The following is a 21,567-nucleotide window of genomic DNA, read 5'->3' on the forward strand; positions in this document are numbered from 1 at the left end:
TGCCATCACACTCATAATTTCTGGTGGCTTGATAACGTACAAGTAGCTGGTACCATTTCTGGGGTACGCCGTTTGGCGTTTAACTTTACTAGTCGCGTCCTAGCCGTATGTGGTGACCGATAGAGCCGCAACAACGTCAGGGTACACTACCGCCACGAGCAGCACGAAGTAACGCGGCATCGTAGCGACGGAAGAAATGTTCTTGGAGGGAGAAAGAAAATATTCACCGAAAGAATCGTCGTTTACAAGCGATTCCCACAAACGCCTCTGAGAGATGGCTTAGCTCGATCGCGTCAATGTTGTGGTGCGCGGACCAGAATCGGTCGACGGTAATCATTTGTAATAGTAATTCACCTGTCGGTAGCGTTCAATAGCATTCACAAGGGCAGCGGCGGTTTCGGAAGCCTAACGAGAGATTTGCCGCTAGCGGGAGTAGCAATGCAAAACTCTGCTGGGTAGCAGAAGCCAGAGAAATATCTATTCATCACAAGGTCTTTGATTTCCTTTCCCCTAAGCCCCGCATCACATTCACCCCCTAATTCGTCTCTTCGTTTCAACGTACCTCTGTTCTTCTCCGCGATCCGTTCGCTGTAGACCATCTATCGCTCATGGTAGCATGGATGATATCCAAAACAACACTAACCTACGCAACATAAAAGAGCAGCTTGAACAGAGACTGCTGCCTGCAGCCACGCTAACGATGAAATCGGCGCCGACGCCGGCAATGAGCGTACACCGCTCTCATGTTCCCGTGAGGGTGCTTATTTCAGCATATATGGTTTCATCTCTCAGTGCACCGGTGGCCGTTTCAGCCGACGAAAGAAGTCCACTAGCGACGTTCGCTCAGTTGGTGGCAACGGACCGAAGAGCCTGCATTTACGTGTACGTCGAGAAAAAAAGGCAAAATTTTCGATATTGTCCACGCACAATCTCGTAGTTGCTCACTCGATGAAGCTTCTCTGGCCGCCATCACATGTTACCCTGGACATTCACAGTTATCGACACAGGGGAATGTTCGATGCCAAAAGCATGATCGTGCACGTGCACCCCGCTGTTGTCAGGGGGCACCCTTTCATGCCTTGTTCATCAGGTTTGTGCGTGGCAATGTGGCGGCAAACGCTGAAAGAGCGACGAAAATAGACGGGATTCGTATGTTCAGATTGAGTGAGCGCGGTTAATGATTTGGGGGTAGCACAAGAAAGTACACCATGAATATGACGAATCAGGCATAACATGCTTGCCATTAAGCAGCTTCCATTTTTTTTAGTATGGCCACTAACTATTGTGGAATATATAGCAGGAGAAATTAACAAGAAACAAATTGAGAACAATAAAAATGTTGGCTTTGCTAAAAAAGAAAAAAATATTCGACGAACATTTCTGTAAATAAACCTTACATTGGCAACATTAATTGTAAAAACTACAATGAACCTTCTTGGACATTCAGCAGAGAATATTATCTTACAATATTATAATAACTGCGATCTTCTACGAAACATAAGTGCACTTATAATAGACTAAATATTCTGGACAGGTAAAGGAGAGGGGCAGATGAAAAATTCACTTAACGAGCATAGCAACGACTATGCAATAGGCCACCAGCATCATCGTTACCACCACCACCCATTTGTCGGAGCCCACTTTAATAAGCCTCGACAACATCACTGTGCCCTGATAGTTTACCGAACAAACATTCGATTCACGGGCGCCATTTTTTTTAAACGGGTTCAGTAAGTCGTCCAACGATTTTTAGCTATAACTGGGATCGTCGCACGCACTCAGATGCTACCTTCCATTTCACCACTTCCTTCCGGATCAGCAGCTTCACTTGTTCTAAGCGTTCGTTCTATATATATTCGTTTCGAAAAATAAACGGTTCAAAGGCGTTAACGGTCGTCGCCAACGAAGCTTAGATTTTGTCGATTATGCGCTGTTTCTATTTATTTATAATACAAACGATTAAAAGCATTTGTTCGATAATCTAAGTGGGCACTGACAAGGTTACCGCCGTAGAGAAATAATCGGAACACTCAAGCAGCTACGAGTTCACACTTGGCGCACCTGTTATCGTTCAATAACAAAATGGAAGATTACATCGATAATTTATATTTCACACTTAACAATATTTCAAATTGGTGAAAATTTAATAGAAACATAACAATGAAGTTCGATAAAAGGATAGGGTTCGTTGAAAGTTACACCGTAAAATTTTTATAGATTCATCGTTTTGTTTTATAGTTTCAAACAAAACAACTCTAGTGCTTACGCGTTACATTATTATAGCAGCACAATGGTAGATTATGATTTTTCTTCAAAAAACTAAAATCTCTCCGTGGCCAAATAGTCCGCGGGACAATAGGGGGACCTCCCTCGAGTAAAATATCAACGAAGTTCAGCTGTTGGGTGAGAAAAGACTTTATTGAGTCAAAAAGAATGACGAAGTTTCAGTGCGCAACTCTCGCTCTCTCTCTCTCTCCCCCTCCCTCCCTCCCTCCCTCGCTCTCGCTCTCTTTTTCTGAGCTGGTGGCATTTCGAAGATGTGAAGATGGAAGGCATTTCGAGATAATTCGGTTCGTTCGTGCATGCTTTACATTTTCCACCACGGATCATTTTGCAATGTAGTACAAACGTCTGTCTGACTGACTGACTCGTGTTATGAGTTGTTACAAGCTGAAGGTTCGGACGGATTTGGATAGATAATTTCCATTAGCGTATGACGACAGCTAGTTGCATCTATGTGCTCCCGGTAAATCGCCGTAGCGTCGTTAGACTTTACGCGACTGAAACAATAAAGCTTCTTCAAACGTTCCTTGTTCCGTTTTATCCCTAGCCTTTGTTTGTTTCTGACCAGTCACTGTTCCTTAACAATATATCTAGAATAGGTTCATACGTAAGTTAATCATAAGTTGAAATCATGAAGAGAAGAATCGTATGTTAAACCAGATTATGCTATAATATAATTTCAAGGTGGTAAATTTTAACTGAGCGACATAGAAGCAGAAACTCTTTTTGACATAGTTTTTTTTTTTTTTTTTTTTTTTTTTCTAGTAATTCCTGTACGAGGTTAGGTTGGAACGTAGCATTTCTTGTTTTGACGATTAATCGACGATGTCTAGTTGTGGTAAAGAAACGATCTATACTGTTCTACGGCTTTTTGCTAACAATTGATCGAACAGTGTCTATATCTAGTGTGAGATATATTCGGATTTCACGTAACCTCACAAGCAACTACTACACAGTACGAGCTTTCTGTACAGTGCTTTATATGAGCATCGACATGCTCCAAAATGTCGGTATCGTCGCATTATCTAGCTGCTTCCGTAGACAGCCAAAGCACAAAGTCATAATGCTGCACGGGCAAATAGCAAACTGAATTTGGGCCTTATTCAGCCTCCCGTCTATATTCTTCTGCACTGCGTACGAACTACAAAGGTGTGCTGTTAGGTTTGCAATAGCGTTCGGCCTTAAACAGTGTTCAACGAGCGGTGAAGCGGCCTTCAGCATCGAGTAACGAGGTACAGTAACAGCGTTATCCGTTCTCTGCTTACTCTACCTAGATGTCCTGTTCGGCTTGTCTAGACCCACCAGTGAGCGATAGTTCTGTATCTCTCTTATTCGTCCGTGTGTTTTTGGGGTCGCCTGGTAACTCGGATAGTTTGTCCCAGTTGCGCTGAACCCGGTAAGCTACTTGAAGTTTTCGGCCAACGGTGGCGACGAAGCACAATAGCGAGACAGCATTTTAAATCTGCCATCGTCCAACGGCTCCGGCATTCTTCGAGTTCCGCTGGCGATAGCTGCGAACTATTATTGTGCTCTATTCATATCGTATGGTGCAGCCTTCCCACAGGTGAGGAACTGCCGCCGAAGCTGCGATGTTTGTCGATCCTTTTAACTGGCTAGCTGGACGAACTGACGCTGAATGCATCAACTCGGACTCATGAAGTCTCCTCGATGATGAGCTAGCGATTCGATCGGGCTTCCTACGTTCGATGATGTCAGAATTCATGAGATAGACGTCTGTAGTCTCGCTCATTCTACCTCGCCGCGTTCCGTGATGCTTTGCTGGTACGCGATTATTGATCTCTTTTTGACATTGTAAAATATGCCCCATATTATTGAAACTATTATGAGCTAGCCTCATCGTAGTACTGTAGAGGCCGAGCATCGCCGGTAAATGCGACCCGTTCTTTTATTTCCTTTTCTTCATCAGAAGGATTTGTTTTCTCACCTATTTTCTATTTATTCATTTTTCATTCTTTTTTGATACGACAATTGACTAACTAACACGAAGGGAAGGAGAGCGAAAGTTTTGCTATAATAAATCACGGTACGCAGATGTTATGGTTGTTTAGGTGAAACATTGGTGACAAGTTATGTACTACTGCTGCCAATAATCTGAATCGAGTATAGCGACATAGTTACCCATCATATGCTGCACACATGGACAATTCAACTGTTGTCCTTTGAACGAGAGGCTTAGCTAGAGGTACACAGATATTTTACTGCCGTTTTTCTTGTAGTGTGCCAGCCAGTGCTATTTGTATCAGCCTTTTAGGTCACAGTAAGTCATCCCTATGATAGCATATTGGGTAACGTATTTGCATGTTAGTCTTCGACTTTGCCGAACGCGATCATGCACACGCGGTTCGTTTTGTAATGGCCGTCGGACGCCTAACGGCGATACCGGATGTAAGATTCGCGATACAGAGGTTTCACTAATTAAGGCGAAGAATAGTGAGGTTCGTACAGAAGATGAGCTCGAATGGTACTCTATCGTCATCACATATTATTTCGTATGCATATTATATACTACAACGTTTTAGGTTGTTTTAAAAGTCCCCGTGATAACGTAGTAGGTATCGTGCTGGTCATGGTTTAATTCCCGGCGAGGCTACGCTTTGTTTTGCGCTGAGAGCTACCTGTCTAATGAAACGCCAAACCGGACGTAAGATTCGAGATGCCCTAGCTGGTTTTCTTTGAGGACATGTTTCTCCTCGTAATTTGGACCCTATCTAATGCTTACAGCCTTAGTGTATTACACCATCTATCCTGCATATATTAACAAGCATTCGTCATGGGCCTAATTATAGACTTCAGTCGGTCGCGACCGTAATCACCCACCAGTAAATTTTGAGATTCTACTAAAAATATTTTCTTAATATGTACGAGATCGATCAGAATCTGGAAAAACAGTTTATAGTGAAAGCTGATAGGGGAGTTTCTTGGATGTCCGGAACTTAAGCCAATTTAAATTCAATCCAATATTATTCAAGAAAAACCTTTAAAAAAAGCTCAAGCCTATAATCCGTGCAATGAATTCGAATATTTAGACGCTCTAAAGTACGTTATACAACTTGTGCCTCAGATGAAATCAGATCGGGTTGACATTCGGGACTCTACGGCAGAAGTACGTTAGCTACATAAACCTATGTAAACTACTGCAGTTATTTCTAGCAGTGCACATCATCAACCCAGCAGCTTACAGACTGATTTCGCGCTGCGAGCTTTTGAACTTATGCTAGGTCGAACTTATGCTAGGTAAGTTTTTGCGAAAAGTTGTAGCTTGGGTTTACTAGCACGAAACCACGAATAGCCGTTGTTGGATGATGTCGTGTTTTGTGTTCCTGATGATTTTCCTGCCGGGTAGCAACTGATGAAGCGTCTTAAATTATTTGATGATTCGAACGAAAACAGGGAAACATAACCGAAAAAACGGCCGCACGTCTAAGTTCACCCGAGTGTAGAGATAATCTATTCAAAACAATGTTAAATTTGATAGTTCTCCACATTGTTATAGCTGGAAGCACTCGTTGGCCCAATGCTTGCTACAAGCACACTTATAGTTAAAAATATCGTTAGAGGAGTGTATCGCGCGAGGAGTTCCGGCGACGGTAAACCTTAGCTGGGTCACTGTTATTGTGAAGGCGAAACACACAAACGCAAACAGACAATCTTGACGGCGACCAACGAATCGAACGTTTCGAACCAATCCAATCATATCCTGGTTAGTTGCAAGTAACTGCGTAGAGACGGGCCAACTTCCTTCTGCGGTTGTTAAAGCCACAGAAGGGAGTTGGCCCGTCTTTATTAGTCAATGACCTTGGTGACTGCATGTATAGTCTTCGTTAACTGAGCGATTTACTGTTGTTGATCTATTGGGACTTCGGAATGCTTTTACTATCAAGCGTTTGGCCCATAATTTGCTTCGGTTCACTTAAAGGGTATCAACAATCCTGCGATGGTCGCTGGCGAAGCGAGCTACGCTTATCTTTGCATCAGTCAACGGTCATTTCAGCTATGCCGGATCAATTACCACGTGTATCTCTCCCTCTATTCTTGTTCTACAGGAACCTTCTCACTTGGCCAACCCATATTTAATTCTTTCTATGCTTGGAATGAAGCGGTCCGTTTTTTCTCGAAAGGTCACATGCCCTTCTTAAAAGGACGATCAGAAGACGGAACGACTACGGCCTATTCGGAGGCAAAATGTTTCTTTCTCTTTCTTGTCCATCGTCCTTTTCTTCTGGCCCTTTTCCTTTGCTCTTCTCAGCCTCCACTTAGCGGCCAGCGCATATCAACGACTTAAATTCCTGCGTTCCGTAGACAACTTTAACGGAGGTCGATCAGATTCGGACGAATCCGGGCATGCACGCACACAACGCAAGTGACCAACAGACATGTAGAGTAGAGCCTGAGAAAGTAAATGGCTTGAAATCTACTTTCTTTTTGTTCCAGTTGCTTCTTTGTGTTTGTTTCTTTCTTTCTTTCTCAAGACCTCTTCGGTTGCCTAGACTTGTTTAGGCAGGATCAAGCTTTTTGCCTGTCTTCACTCTGTCGACTAGCGATCACCGTCCCAGTGCAGCAAAGTAGCCTACTATCGCATAGGTTGGAGCACTGACCGGTGGACCGGAGGTGGATACGGACACAAGTAAGCGCCTAGGCAATCAGACAGATCGTTTCCATCCAAAGCTTCTCGTCTTCTCTATCATACAACGCGCAGGGTCTCATCTCGTCTGGAATAACGGCTAACGAACGAATTTGGGCGGGGAGAATGTCACAGAGCTCACGCTTAAAGTTCGTATGACCTGCGGACCACACCTTGTAACCAGCCGCCCGTCAGACATCCGCCAGTCACTCTAACAATCTCGTAGTTCTTTTCGTTTGACTATAGAGGACCTCAGCAAGAAAGCATTTCTGGGAAAGGTTTTGGCGGGAAAATTTTGAGCGACGGCTTTACGAGAACTAGACGAAAAGCAACAGCAGTACCAACAGCCACAGCAACCTTTTTCTGCCCAGAAGACAACCCGCAACACGTCCTAAGGCGATCGAATGTCTACCTGCGCAACCTTTACTGGCTGAGGTGTCGCCTAGCGGAATAAGAGCCCAACTTATGTGTAAATCGCAACGGCTACAACCTGCCTGCATGTCACCACACCACGGTCTCTCTGACCCAAAGTTAGCGGGCATCTGTCGTCCAATTCTAGTCCTATCTAAGTGGTTTCCTGCCCATACGCGCCTGGGCCAACGTCAACAATGGACAGGTTGTGTGGCGAGACCCGGACTCGTTATTCGGCATAGCCTGTAAGGTTTTTATGTACAGAAGTATAAGAACTCTGAATGGACCGTCTATTTGATAACCAGACGAATGTTGGTTATGGACTAGTCTTACTCATTGGCGGATCAACAAAAATTGCTAACACTTATTTGCTCGATACATAGCTACACCTCGGTTCGGTTCCCATCAGGCCGGGGGCAAAGCAGCTCCTAGTTTTGTCTGTCATGGGGTATTGATTCACTTGAGTTCGGATGGATTCGGTTCGAAGTATACATACAAAGTGTGTTTATAGTAGTCATAGAAAAGGCTATTAGAACAGAATGAAGCCTCACTACGAGACAGTCCAATGCCTATTAATCGTTCCATTGAATCTCATTGAAAGGCAGTAGATGGGGCCGCCTACCACTGACCACGATCGCGTTGCATTTGGTCACAGAATCAATGAAGTCTGCTTCGGGAATCTCTAGACCATGATAGAATACGTAGGCATAAGTGGTGGAATAGAATTATAGGTTCAATCGGGATACCATCCGAAGGTGGGTACAACACGAAGTAGACTGACAGTCCTGCTGGCGTAGTTATCACCGTGCTGATATAACAGGGCGAAGGCAGAGTCCGATGAAAAATTGTCAAGTAGAACGAAACTTACATAAAAACAGTGAAATTTCCATGAAACCCTGTCAGACACATATTTGCAGTGCTTCTCTTCGGTTATAGTCGACAACTTCTCGTAGGTCGATATGTTATTTCACACGTGGCAGACAGAATGAGTCAGAAATACTTTTTGCATTATGATGGTCGAGGCGGGCAAATATCTCGTACTTGCTACTGCTACCGTGCTCAAAGCTCAAATCGGACAGAAATCAAATGCGGCGTAGAAGTGGATAAACGATAGATAGCGATACGTCGATGGCTGTTGACTTACGAAAGCGACGGAAGCATATGGAGGTAGTTACGCTTTACTTATGTTGCTATAATAGGCCGGGTGCTAGTCGAGAAAGCATTTCTCGAGCAGACGGGCGAGGCGGAAGAATGGCCGATAAAATTTCGGGGTCGGTATGATTGCTCAGCGGCAGGCTTCTCGGCCTGTCCCCGTGACAACCTAGGAATTGCTTGCGAGCCAATCGTCTGATCAAATGCCCAGCGGCGATATCGGACATAAAACTTGAAACATAGAGGTTTATGAGTGCGTGCCCTTTTCGGTGTTATATACAGTTTCCGAATTCTTCTGATTTATTCTGAAAAAAAAGGAAGCATACTTGTAAGAATGGTCCCAGTGGCTGTCTAACTCCCTGGTGGAAGCTCAATAGGATCGAATGCAAACTTTTGTAAAAGTTTGCATTTTTGTAAGAATGTCGTTCATTAACTCGCTGAAACAATTGCGAGAACCCACTTTTTCGTATGCGTAAACATATTCTCTAGCAACAATTCCCCGTTAATGTAGATTTATAATATAATAAGACAAAAACATAGAAAGAACTCAAATGCAGTCGATATCCAATTTGAGTCTGGTTCAATTTAGATTTGATCAAATCGTCTTAATAATTATTTATTTATATAAAGATCAAGTGTAATTGCTTTTTAGCTGTTAACATATGCTCTATATGCTCAAGAGAATCGCCCTTGAGATCGTCCACAGACGCCCTCTTCGGCATTGTCTGCCGCCTGTTCAGGTATGGTACAAATGGTAACGGCTTTTTAATTGTTGTTTTTTAAGCACGTTTCAAAGAACACGCACAACCGTTTTTTCATTGTTAATGGCTTGCGGGTATAAACAGATCGTAATGATTTATAATAATAACAGGCTGGCAAGAAATCCATATTGTCATAAAGTATTTCTATTTAAAAAGCTAGAACAGGCAGGGCAAATGCTGAGTAGGGCGCTTTTTATAATCGGCAAGCTACTACAAATAGATAGATCAAGTTAAAAAGAATCGTCTCAACACTAAACACAGCGCAAAATTCCCAACTTCTCAGCCAGCGCCTCCTTTCAAAGGTGATCCATGGATACCGCCGCCTACCACTAACATCGCTGGATATGTATTCGATATTTCCGGGCCACAGATATCTGTGGACTCTCTTCACGAGTGACTTTACTCTCTCACTGTACTTAGGATGAAAACGAATCCTTCTTGAACTTAAATACTGCGTCTAAAAAATCATACAATATAAATTAATAGTAATTAATTTTAGGGATATTTTTCTTTTTGACGGCCACCTACTATGGCATCGTACGGGTCGGCGTTGCAGTGCGCTATCTTCACATTGTCTTGTTTATCCGCAGGACAGAGAATGAGTGTTCCGCCGTCGGCCGTCTAACAAAGAGGCTATCGTTCCCAGAAGAAGCTAAACGAGCCTCACAGTTCGGAGAGAACAGATAAGACGAAGACAACGCAACAAGTGTCCGCGCCTATGTGATATCTGTTGATGATAGGTAGATCGCTTCAGGTTCAGTGGCCATTTGCTGCAGGGTAATATTATTGGCTTACGCTATACGACTGTGGTAACTGTACCACGCACCGCGCTCCGTAAGCGAACCATTCTCGCTAACGGTACGTAAATCGTATGGGTCCTTTCACCGTTCACTGATCGGCCGCCTACTCTACGAGCGTGCGTGTGTCATTCAGGTGCGGCTACGAACGGAGACAACGGTAGTCGCAGTGATATACAGAAGGAAGCTGCTGCTGTTGCTACCAGCGATGCGTGTATTTAGTACTCTCCTTCACTGTATCCTTTCCTTGTCCACTACGAATACGAGCGCTCCCGGTAGGACAATATTCTAGCTCGATTTTGTCCCGGTCTTGTTTATGTCCTACTCGTTACAACGAATCCTTTGCGGCTGGTCATCGTATAAGGAGCGAAATAAAGCAACACTGATTCATGTACAGAACAAATAAAGCGATCACTAGAAAAACGTATCGATCGCCGATTCAGCTTTACCCAACCGTCGACGCCGCTCGCGCTATTATAAATCAGGACAGAGGTAAACGTAGTAACATCAATAGTGCATCTGTTCGATGGGATAGTAGGACGACGGAAGAGACAAAGCGGACAGGGGCACAGCGCGTTTCATCGCGCACCTTTGTTACGCGTGACAGGTGATGACTTAGGCGTCCCAATCAAGTTAGGCCGTCCACACTCTAGATGATAGAGGCTATATTGTGCCTACTCGAAGGTGAGGAAAGGCTGAGAAAACGTCGGAAGTTATTCGTCCTCAGCTCTTCACAGTATTTAATTTGATATGTATTTACATTGACCTTTCATGCGTGTACTGTGAACTTGCACTATTATCGGGTAATAACTATAATAATAGCAAGGACTGTATTAGTACAACGAAAAGATACATCATTCAGAAGCGTAGGGTTGAATGCAACACGGGTAGATGTTGAAACAACAATCGCGTATATAAGCCGTCGTCTGTTTGTGTACAACGATATGTTCGATGCATGGTACTAATCTTTCACATTTCCAATTTAAAAACTACATGCTTAATTGCTATACGAATTTGTAGAATTTCTCAGCGGACTATTTCTATAAGTGTCTGATCAGTGTAATGGGATTGTATATAGTGCAAAAGCTCTTTGTTGCCCTGTTAGTTTGCTTACTTTATCGGAACCATTTCAATAATTAAGTCCTTCTAGTGAAATAAGGTAAAGCCAAAAAAAAAAGATCTAAACAATTTTCAGGAGAACTCGTTAGTGGTTCGTTAAAAGGTATGAAATACACGTTACGCTCAGTCTCAAGGTAAAGGATTAGGTTTAAAAAAAAAACAAAGCTTGTCCTTTGCTACTGGTGTTCCGTTACATTATACACGCTATTAATCGTACCAACTGATAGATGCAGCTGGGCGTGTAACGTGCAAACAAATATAACGATAATGTTTATTCGATATATTTAAACTTCATAGAAAGTTACCGTTTCAAAAAACTTACGTTTAATACCTCGATGCTTGTGAACTTAATACATACCTGTGTTTCTATATACATATATATATACACACCTCTCAAAGCTAGTAAAAATATCATATCATATCATTATCATAATAAAAACCTTCTCGGCCAAGTAAGCAAGGGCCCGTTACACTCTCAGCAATCTTTCTGTCGACGGATTTAGTCTTTAGCTTTCATACGCAAAGCCGAGTTTTGGATCAGTATACAGTATGTTGAATATATAGTGTCCTCGATGAAAATTATAACTTTTTCGACGTGACCATCAAGCGACCAGCCCAAGTCGAGCCTAAATGAAACTGGCGTAAGCATACGTAAGGCGATTAGGTCTAGGCAACGAGAACATAAATAGTATTAACGCTTCCAGCAGATAATAATTTAGATCAATTCCATAGGGTAAGAAAACATAAAAATGCCGAAAATTTCTGCAACAGTATTTCTCTGCTGGTTGGCAATAGACTGTGACACAGACAATGCATTTTTGAGTATAGAATCGCGAGATATTTATTGCATGATCAAATGGTAATATGTTCAACGACTTAACGTACCTCGATGTAAGGTAGCGGAGTAGACAGGCCAATTATATATAGATTGCAAGAAACCAGTTGACCGTAACTCCTAAAACTTTTTGCGTTGAAGGATAAACGTTGTAGTTGAGCTGGAGTGGAAGCAGAACTTCGGGCAGCTGTAACAATCCTTGGAGTGCTCGCCATTGAGCCGGTGTACTAGATTAGCATGTTGGCGCAGCACGTGAAATCTGCGCTTTACAAACATACGCACAGAAAATTCTGCCAGAGTCGTGGATCTTTTATTTAACGTTGTTGCGAACGCCAATCTTCCGCCATGCATGATACTCCGGTCTACAACACGTTGCAAGACTGACAGCGCCCTCTATTGTAAAAAAGGTTCCTCAAAATGAATACGTAGAAAATTCCATAGTGCTCACTAGCGTCAGTTGTCTACGTAGTAGGTATATGTGTTAATAGTTGAAAGCTTGTTTACGTGCATTAGATTCGACGCTGAACAGGTTACGGCGTACGGCGTATGCCGATTCAGAATAGATACAAGTCTTCGCGTATTCTACCGCAGGTGCAAAAAACTCCGTCGGTAACCCGTTATAGCAAAGCATGGGATGTGTTTGTATCAATTATAAGTCATCATTTGCAAAATCTGTTCACCCATTTAAGATCGCAATGGTTATATTGTTAGACCGCTTCAAGCAGTGGTTTATGGATTGTTCGACTAGTGATTACTGATAGGCAGCTGCAAAAAAACGGCCGAGGCATGTACAATCGAATATATTTTCATTTACATTTTTATAATAACGCACAGCAAAATGGCATTACCGTATTGGACAACACTATACACGGCGTGTGGCGGGGAACTGTTTCAATAAACCTACCAAAGTAAAAACAGAGATTAACATTTGCGAAAAGCTCGGATCTATTACAAACTGTTAACCAATTAGTCTTCTACAATGCCGATCGTCGCTCAGGCAGCACTGACTGGTAAGGTTGGACTTCATCTCAGAGGCTTTTTGTCGGCGGGGCCCGGCTGTCTGAGCAGACTTAGCTGGACTCACTGTTCGGTTGTCTACCGTCTGTGATATGAAGGTATCATACGAATACGGAAAACCTCCAGGTCCCAAAAATGGCAGAAGGACTGATAAATAGCCAATGAGTCATGTTCGACTGGTATACATACTATGTGCTGGCCGTGCACGAAGTTCTCAACCTGGCTCAGGTTGGTGCCTGTAAAACCGTTCTGGGTCACTCATAGTACCTTAGCTTGGATTAAACAGGACAGCGAAGAAGGACGAAAATATCGGGGAGGGCCTCTCGCGAAAAGCGAAGCAACGAGTCAACGCATAGCCCACATGTCACGACACATTTTTTCATCATCTACCTCCGAGGCGCTGCGCATAACGCCGCTTTGCTCTGTTACAAAGATATACAGGCAATAGTCGCCAGAATACGCTACACTTGATAGCTTCCTATAACGGGTTTGTTTATCTACAAGATTATTAACGAAAACCCGGGTTGCAAGAAAATGCGTATAGTGCAATGGTACCACCACAGTAGCTAAACGAAATGCGTTATAGGAATCACCCATTGACAGTATCACTCAGTGTTGCTTTAAAGAGACAACATTCGTATTCTATCCAATAGAAACCCCGCATCCCGTCGATATGTGCCATCTAAACTTTCTCGATTTGTAGGGTAGCCTCGATGGAACAGTTTTCGCGTGAAATCATAGTACCTCTTGTGGACTTACGCTACAGGCAAACAGATGACGTGCAGTCATGATTTATTACACCAGTATATATATATATATATATACTTTCGCGTCGATCAGACGTATTTTCACATATAGAGTGATGCATTAGATTACGGTAAATCACATATCCTGCGCGAAGAAATATATGTATGTGTAGTCACAGCTTGTTTGCTTCATTTGTAAGTCGATATAATATACTAGACGGTATATTTCGTTCTTATGTATAGATCAAAAGAAACTGGCTTTTCTGGTATAGCCATTACGTCTTCCATATTTGCCTAAAGACTTTTCGAAAGCTCCTGAAAACCAGCGTATTACCATTAAATCTCTCTGCCGCTGCTCATCCACCGCACAGCAGTCAGCGCCTTTACATAAACGACCGTACGCAAGCACCGCCATCGTTGTGCAATAGTGCATAAGGATACCGTCGAGCAATGTTCCCCTGCCATGTTCACTCATCTATCCTATTCAATAACGTCAGTCTGGACCATTTCCGGGACTCCGCCGGTAGGCACACCGAAAGTAGGGGCAATATTCAACCAAAAAAGCCTCATACGTTTTTATTATGTATTGGACATCGAAACCGACGGACCGACGCGCCGGCGAATCTTTGCCCACCAACGAACCCGCGTAACGACGAGTCGAATAATATCCCTATGACAAAACCTGTCAATGACGGCTGCCATTTCCTGTACTGATACGAGCGTAAAGACGATTACGATACAATCACTCGTGCTTACTAGCTCTATCGTGTGGCGTTGCTTTAAGCAGAGATCGTGTTTAGGACTATCCCTCCAAGCTGCCAGAAATCAGGAGAGCCATAAGATTTGTTGAGGACTAATTGCTGTTGCAGAGGCAGCAATGGTGGCGGTGTGAAAACAAATTGCGTGTTAATAGTGAATGGACCATTTCTCTAGCTTAAAGGAAATTTTTGAAAATATCAGCTCATGTTCTGATCAACCGGATATTTATAGTTCGTATCTAGTGATGCGTTGACTGCCAGCGGGCGATCAGCTCGTGCCGCCACTCATATCCGATGACCACTTCCATAGACAAAAGATTCTTGGCGTTCTCACAAACGGCTCTCCTCAGTAGCCTGTCTAGCTAGTCATCAATTCTAGATCGCCTGGAGAGGAACGGGCGCGTATAGAACAGAAATTAAAGATGAATATTGAGAGAAAGCGTTCTCCGCATGAAGCAGACAGACCGTTATCTCTGATTGTTCTATATAACGTCCATATATAGACGAAGAACAAAATAGATATACATATTGTGCAGTATTCAGATGCGGTCGATATGTATTTGAGAAAAAAATTCGACGTTGTGCTGCATTAAAAGTCTCGTGAGTAAAATCTGAATAATGTATAAATTTAATAATGGAAATGTGAGCCGCTAAATCAAAAACCTGTTAAAGCTCTTTCGTTTCACTTCATAAACATTTGAACATAAACGTTTGAAACATAGACCGAAGAAAAAAGTTTCGTGAAGGTTCTCCCAGATCCGAAAGGTTGGCTCATAGTTAATTTCCTCACAAATTGCGAATACGACGGATTGTTTTCACCGTTTACTATAAGCAGTCTGTTATATACATATATAACAACCGTGTCGTTGCCAGCTGTGTTCCTTCGAAGCGAAAAACAGTGCTTCAGTATCAGCCGCACAAGCAGGTTTGGTGCTAATCATGCTGACAGTACTAACAACAACGAACTTCAACAGAATACGCTTCACCTACCAACAAAATGGTCTCTGATTGATTCGAGATGACGAGTTTCGGTCAGGAGCGGATTATACGATAATTTTAATTATCAAGGACAATTTATTAGAACTTCAGACGTTCCCCACGCCTACTATCATCTCATTTTTCGCCATCAACTCGCTATTTGCAGTGTTTGCCTGGCGCCCTTTAGAAATATCAATCGTAACCGATAAGTGTATCGCCTCAGCTATTGACTGATTTTTTACTTATCCACCATTTCTTGTAATAGGCATAGCTGCGCCCGATACTTGCTGACATTGCAGATGGTCGTATTACTTCAACAGCTGCAGTTGGAAGACAAATTGGTCAGGTCGTTTAATGAAATGCAGGTGTTGTCTCGGAAGCCGGCTGAACGCAGAAGATAAAAGCATATTTAAAAAACAGATTCGAATAGAGATCGTTAAGTACGTATGGCAACCCGAAATTCATGTCGTAATGCTAAATAAGTTGAATGCGTACTAGAAAGTGTTTAGGTCTAAGCTTGTACCATCTTCGTAATTTGCTGGTGTTGCTCACCAAGAATCTTCATATTTGATACTCTTCCAGTTGTAAACGTGTTCACCAGAACACAGCTCACGTCATAACAACGTATTTTATAATAATACAATAAGTACGTGACCAATCCACGTGGATCAAATAGTGCCCTCTTTGGCATTGCTAGGGTTCGCAAATGTCAACGATATGAACACTGTCGTCGACCATTATCATGATAACGGTCGTCATGTACCACTTGATAGACTGAAAACGGCTTGACGAAAACTCATTAGTATATGGCAATTGTCCGTATGTACACTCTTCTGCTTCTCACTTCTCTATCACCCTTCTATGAGTTATGGGCCTCCACACGAGGTTCGTCGCGAACTGCTTAGCCCTAAGCTCGACAGACTATTTGTTTATAACCTACGTTTTTTTGCAGGCTTGTCTTACCTCTTCATGAATTAGCCCCCTTAGAGTCGAACGGCGTTGGCGCCTCGCTGGCATCTTTAAGCCTCGCTATCCTTAGCCGTTTCTGTTAGCTTTTGTCGGCTAATCCACGAAGGCCAATATTTTCCATCCACTGTCGCCTCGTAGTTCCTCAACACGATGTCCTGCTGAACATAAACCCCGGAGCCGGCCTCTAACGAAACGGACGTACGGAACAAGAGTCTGAGTGATGACGATGAAGCGTCCATGTTCAGTCCCCCACCGCGATAACGTACAAGCAGTCTAGTTTAACTGATCCAACAAAAAAAAAAACAAATGGAAACTAGGAGATGCCTCCATCAGCGAACTCCGTTCGACGTCGTAGTCGTGTCTTCCTTGTCGCTTTTCATGCCCGTTACAATCTCTCGTGTTATGTCTCTCTTTCACCGGGTCGGAGGCCAGACCCGTATGTTCGTTTTCCCTCTACAGTCAGACTTTTGTTGTGAAGGGATTGTTATCTGTTCTTTCTGGATCAGGCGCGACCTTTTCCACTAAATGCGGCAATAGCACTGCGCAATCCTGAATGTGGACAGATGCTCCTGACACGGGAACCATGAGAGTTGTGAGATAAGCGCCGTGGAAAAGCTTGAAAAGTCGCTAGCACGGTAGTTGGTTCTAGAGAGCCGTTAGCTGGGACTATGCTACGATAATCCGATGGCGTGCTACGTCGCCAGTTTTCCGACCTGTTTGTCTACTCAGTGTCATAATGATGATGGGCAAGCAGGACGAACAGGCATTTGATACGTCTTAGAAAATTGGCTTTTTCCCACAGTTGCAGGCACCAAACCAGATCGGGATGCAGAGCAGATTCTTAGCTGTGTGATATTCCTGGGTTTATTCTGACCGCTCTTCAGCCTCACCGTCACAGCCTAATCCTAAGTGTCTACTCTGCTGAAATATCGAGCATAACTCACCAATTTATCGTTGTTTTTCCTGTCTAGCGGTTAGTCAGGCTCCAATGTAACATGGCCGTTACATAGACGACGCTGAAAAATTAGAAGACGACAGAAAGATTAGAAAACTATGTACTCGGTGAGTGTATCTGGGCCACGCAAGAAAATCCAAATAACACCGTTAAAAGTAGCCCAATGGAGTCGTTTCTTCTCTTTTGTCCCAATATAACCTTGTTTTTTTATCACTTCTAGAACCTAAGTTATGTAGGTGATGAGTGCGGGTTACCGGCTGGCCACGGTTAGCTGGCACAGTGGGTGATTTATGAAATCATCTAATATACATACACCTGGAAGTTCACCTGGCGCTCGTTTTCGATACGATACCTATAATTAAATCCGCCCTTATTAACATTTTAGCACAAACAGATATTCCCTGCTGACGTAAGTCTTTATTTACAAGTTATATTGGCCCTCACTGCCATGGTAGGAGTATGTAGATATCAATTTTAGTTCAGTATCATTAATCTCAAAGATACTTGTCGTTAGTACTTGATTTTATCATATAAGTCGTTATCAAATCATGAAGCCCTTGAAAAATCAACCGCATCGTGTGTCGCTTCCTAGGCCATTAATGGAGCTGGATGCGTATCCGCGTCGCTATGGGCCTTTCACTCCCCAGATCTGATCCACGTTAACGCCCATCGTTAGCAGCCCTTTTGTCCTCGGACGATTGTGGCAATGTGACTAGATACAAGGTTAATTTGCTGACCGTAGCGCATTTGTTGCTTGTATATCCAAAGTTGACAATTTCGACTTAAATTAATCAGAAACTGGGTGTTTCTTATCCTCGGTGGTTACATGTTCCATTGTTACTGAACTGGCAGCCAAATGAGCATGCGCCAATAGAAACCTGAGCATCTGGACGAAAGTTAGAAAGCGATCAGATAAGGAGGGGAAGGGTGGGCGGGAATAGTTCTGAAGCATTACGGGTGGCTAGAAGTTCCTGTACTCCTCCTGTGTGGTCCTCGAGGAGCGTACAAGCCAGAAAATCTCAATAGTGTTCTGAATATAATTTGTATCATACGAATACTGGATGCACACTCTAAATATTAAGCACTCGACCCTTTACTTTTATAAAAACATGCACCAAACGTAACATTTAAAATAGTTACGTAGGCTAAACACTTTTTTTTTCTTGTACAGGATCTATTGCCCGTCGGTACGCTTAGCAACGAACTTGATCTAAAAAGATATCTTATAAGTACGTTCAATATACTGTAGATAAATTAATTTTGAGAACACAATTTTTTTAAGTACTTCGCCGTGTAGCTCACACGCGGTGACAGTGGTCGTTTCAAATGCTACCAGTTTACGTCTCGCTATGTAAGTCTCTATGACCATAAAGATAGCAGCGTTCAGATGTGGTCCGTTACTACTGAATAAAGCCATATCAAACGTAAGATTTCAGTGTGCTGACGCTTTTTTCTCATTTTGATTAGTAGACGGCTGCGCTTTACTGACCTTCATTTCCTGCCAATGCAAACTGTCGCGCTATGCGGTTTCGCCTACAACAAGAAGAGAAAGTGAAAGGCTGCCCGATGCAGGGCAAACGCTTTTGACCTTACTCAGTCTCCAAATGCCAAAACGTAAAAGAGCGATTTCCCGAAGGCAATCGCCAATGCTTGTTAAACCTAATAGAAATTCGGTGTATACAACGAGCACAACGGTCGATGCTAGACACAAATTGGAAAAACAAACATGGACCACAAGGTTCTTCAAGAAGGAACTGAGGTTTTACCCGAACTGTATAACATTTTGGATTGCACACGTATAACGATCTATTGAAATTAATGTAGAGGTACCAGCTAATATGAGTGTCTATAGCTGGTCCAAATGAAGACTTCCACGTGACTGCACAAAACTAATTATGATCCAAGGATACCATTTACCGAAACGACTGGAGGAAGTTACTGACATAGATCTTTTACAAAAGCATGGTAAATTTCCATCCAACACTGTTTAATGTAACCTTTGTTTTAACACGCCATACCAAGTAATTGAGGTTATCGAGAAAAATGCATGAGAAGATACATGTCTGTAATGGTTATATCTGAATACGAAAGAATCTCTGAGAAAACAGTAGAATTATTTGATTAATCAGGATATATGTACTTACGAAACTGAACATAGACAAAAACTATACTATAGTCATCTACAACAAGCTCAACGACCAACCAGCGGTTCACGGTGAGACCCAGTCAAACATTTCGAATACTATAAGACTGAGCGTAATAACTCACCAGATTTGATGAAGAACTCACACAAAGGACCCGACTAGTGGCCTAAATAAACAAGTAGGACACATACTAACTAATTAACTAATAGAGGGTTGAATTCATCTCTTGTGTCCTGTTTTTCTATATTATTGATCAAATACTACTTTCTCTATCATTGATGCGCTTACATCTATTACAGTGGCCAAAGTTCAAGTCGACCTTAATCTCGCCATTACCGTAATAGCTGCATGTTGCGACTCCACAGCATGAGAACGACTCGACGAAAAACTTTCATTTGTACGTGCGCGTTCATTGTGTGCATGTCTAGCTTGCCGTTTCGTCCCACACGTGTTACTCATCCCTCCATAAGTTACGGAGCTTTTACACTTTTAATTCAGTTTCATTGGCTGTTTGTATGTTTTCATGATCTTGAGGCCTTATTACGTCTCTTGACGAATTAGCCCCTCTAAAACCTAACGATTTTGGCGCCTCGATAGCATCTCTTGGGATTCGCCGTCCTTATCTATCTTATATTAGCTAATCCGCTAGAGCTGATGTCTGTCACCTACTGTCGCCTTGTAATACGCTTTTCCCACGGAGTCTTTCAAAGGACAAACGAACCTGGAGACGCTGTTGACCTCCAATGGACAACCGCTGTCGATCGTGGGACAAGCGGGCGGAAAGTCTGAACGATGGCGACTGAAAGCTCTTTTCCAATATCCTGCTGAACTGAATCACATCCAGTCAAGTTAACCCAACAAAACAGAAACAAAATAATGTCTTCTTGCGATTATCTCGTCTCTTCGCCACACATGAAGAAGCAAGCGAGACTCATAGCTTCATATTTCTTCTGCAGTTGCACCCAGTTCGCGTTCGACTGCATAGAAAGTTCGATTGTCTATTCATTCCAGATGAGTCGCAGCAGCCGGTTCTGTCAGACTCGGCAATAGCTCAGTACAGCTCCATACGGAGACGATATTCGTGTCACAACGGGAAAATTGAATGTTTAAATAAGCCATATTGGAACAGCTTAAAAATTGTCAGCAAGGTGGCTTCGTAGTGGTTGGTCTAAGAAACCAGCGTTAGGCTAGGTGCATCGTAAAAGTATAATGCCAAACCACATCTCTTGTTTTCCGACCTGTTCGTCAATCCAGTGTCGTAGAGGAACGAGCGGCCTGAACAGCAGGCGCTCTTAGTCGTTAGAAAATCATTTTCCCACAGTCGCAGGCGTTCAAGCAGATTTAAGCGTAGGGACCCACATATGCGCGATATTTGCTTTTTTTTTTTCTGCCAGCTCTATTCTAGCACAGCCTAAGATCTGCTCCGCTACAATATAGAGCATGCCTTGACCGCGTATCCTGCCTCCCGTCAGAAAGCTAGTCAGGTTCGAGCACGTTCATCTGTCCAATAGACAACGACGACGAAGTAGCCGACAGTTCAGAGAAGAGACAACTAAGCGATTCGTGGGGATCTTCGAGCCGCAAGACGAAAGACTGAATAGCCCCGTCAGAAGCAGTCTGATGGTCGTCTTTCTTTTTCGTTGTTCCGGTTCCGTAAGTTATTTCTGGAAGTAGTTGCGTTGTAAACTGTCGTACGTGAATCTCTGTCCGCCGTTTTCAGCGGGCGTATGAGATAACTTGAGCTCAAATGGAACGAATTCGCTTAGAGTTCGTTTCTAACAAAGACGATCGTCTTCTAGAAAGTTTCCATCATATCGGTATCGCGTTCAACTTTATTAACGTCCCAACCATTCGATGTCAATATAGATTATATATTTATATATAATAAATAGTGGTATAGCGAGAGATAGCGTACATGACTCTTTAATTTATTCTAATCCATAACAAAATCTATGGTCGGTATTCACGGAGCTACATACAAAGACAACGAACGCCTGGTG

General features: G+C 42.9%; 1 protein-coding gene across 4 annotated transcripts in view; it reads right to left on the reverse strand.

Annotated features, from left to right (window-relative positions):
• The window catches only part of IFT43 (intraflagellar transport 43), a 37,536-nt gene extending 20,070 nt beyond the window's left edge, over positions 1 to 17,466 (reverse strand). Inside the window, exon 1 of one of the 4 annotated variants that reach the window (XM_086971010.1) lies at positions 17,413 to 17,466. Coding sequence is in view for 2 of the 4 variants with exons in the window: in XM_086971008.1 (XP_086827134.1) it covers positions 644 to 654 (11 nt within the window). In the remaining 2 variants the exon portion in view is untranslated. Of the gene's footprint in view, positions 1 to 562; positions 1,460 to 16,462; positions 16,486 to 17,412 lie in introns of those variants that run through there. The other 3 variants (XM_022844382.1, XM_086971008.1, XM_086971009.1) reach the window with 3 other exon arrangements.
• Positions 17,467 to 21,567: the final 4,101 nt, after the last annotated feature.

Source organism: Varroa jacobsoni, unplaced genomic scaffold (assembly GCF_002532875.2).
Source record: "Varroa jacobsoni isolate VJ856 unplaced genomic scaffold, vjacob_1.0 scaffold_1107, whole genome shotgun sequence".
Lineage (NCBI taxonomy): Eukaryota > Metazoa > Arthropoda > Arachnida > Mesostigmata > Varroidae > Varroa > Varroa jacobsoni.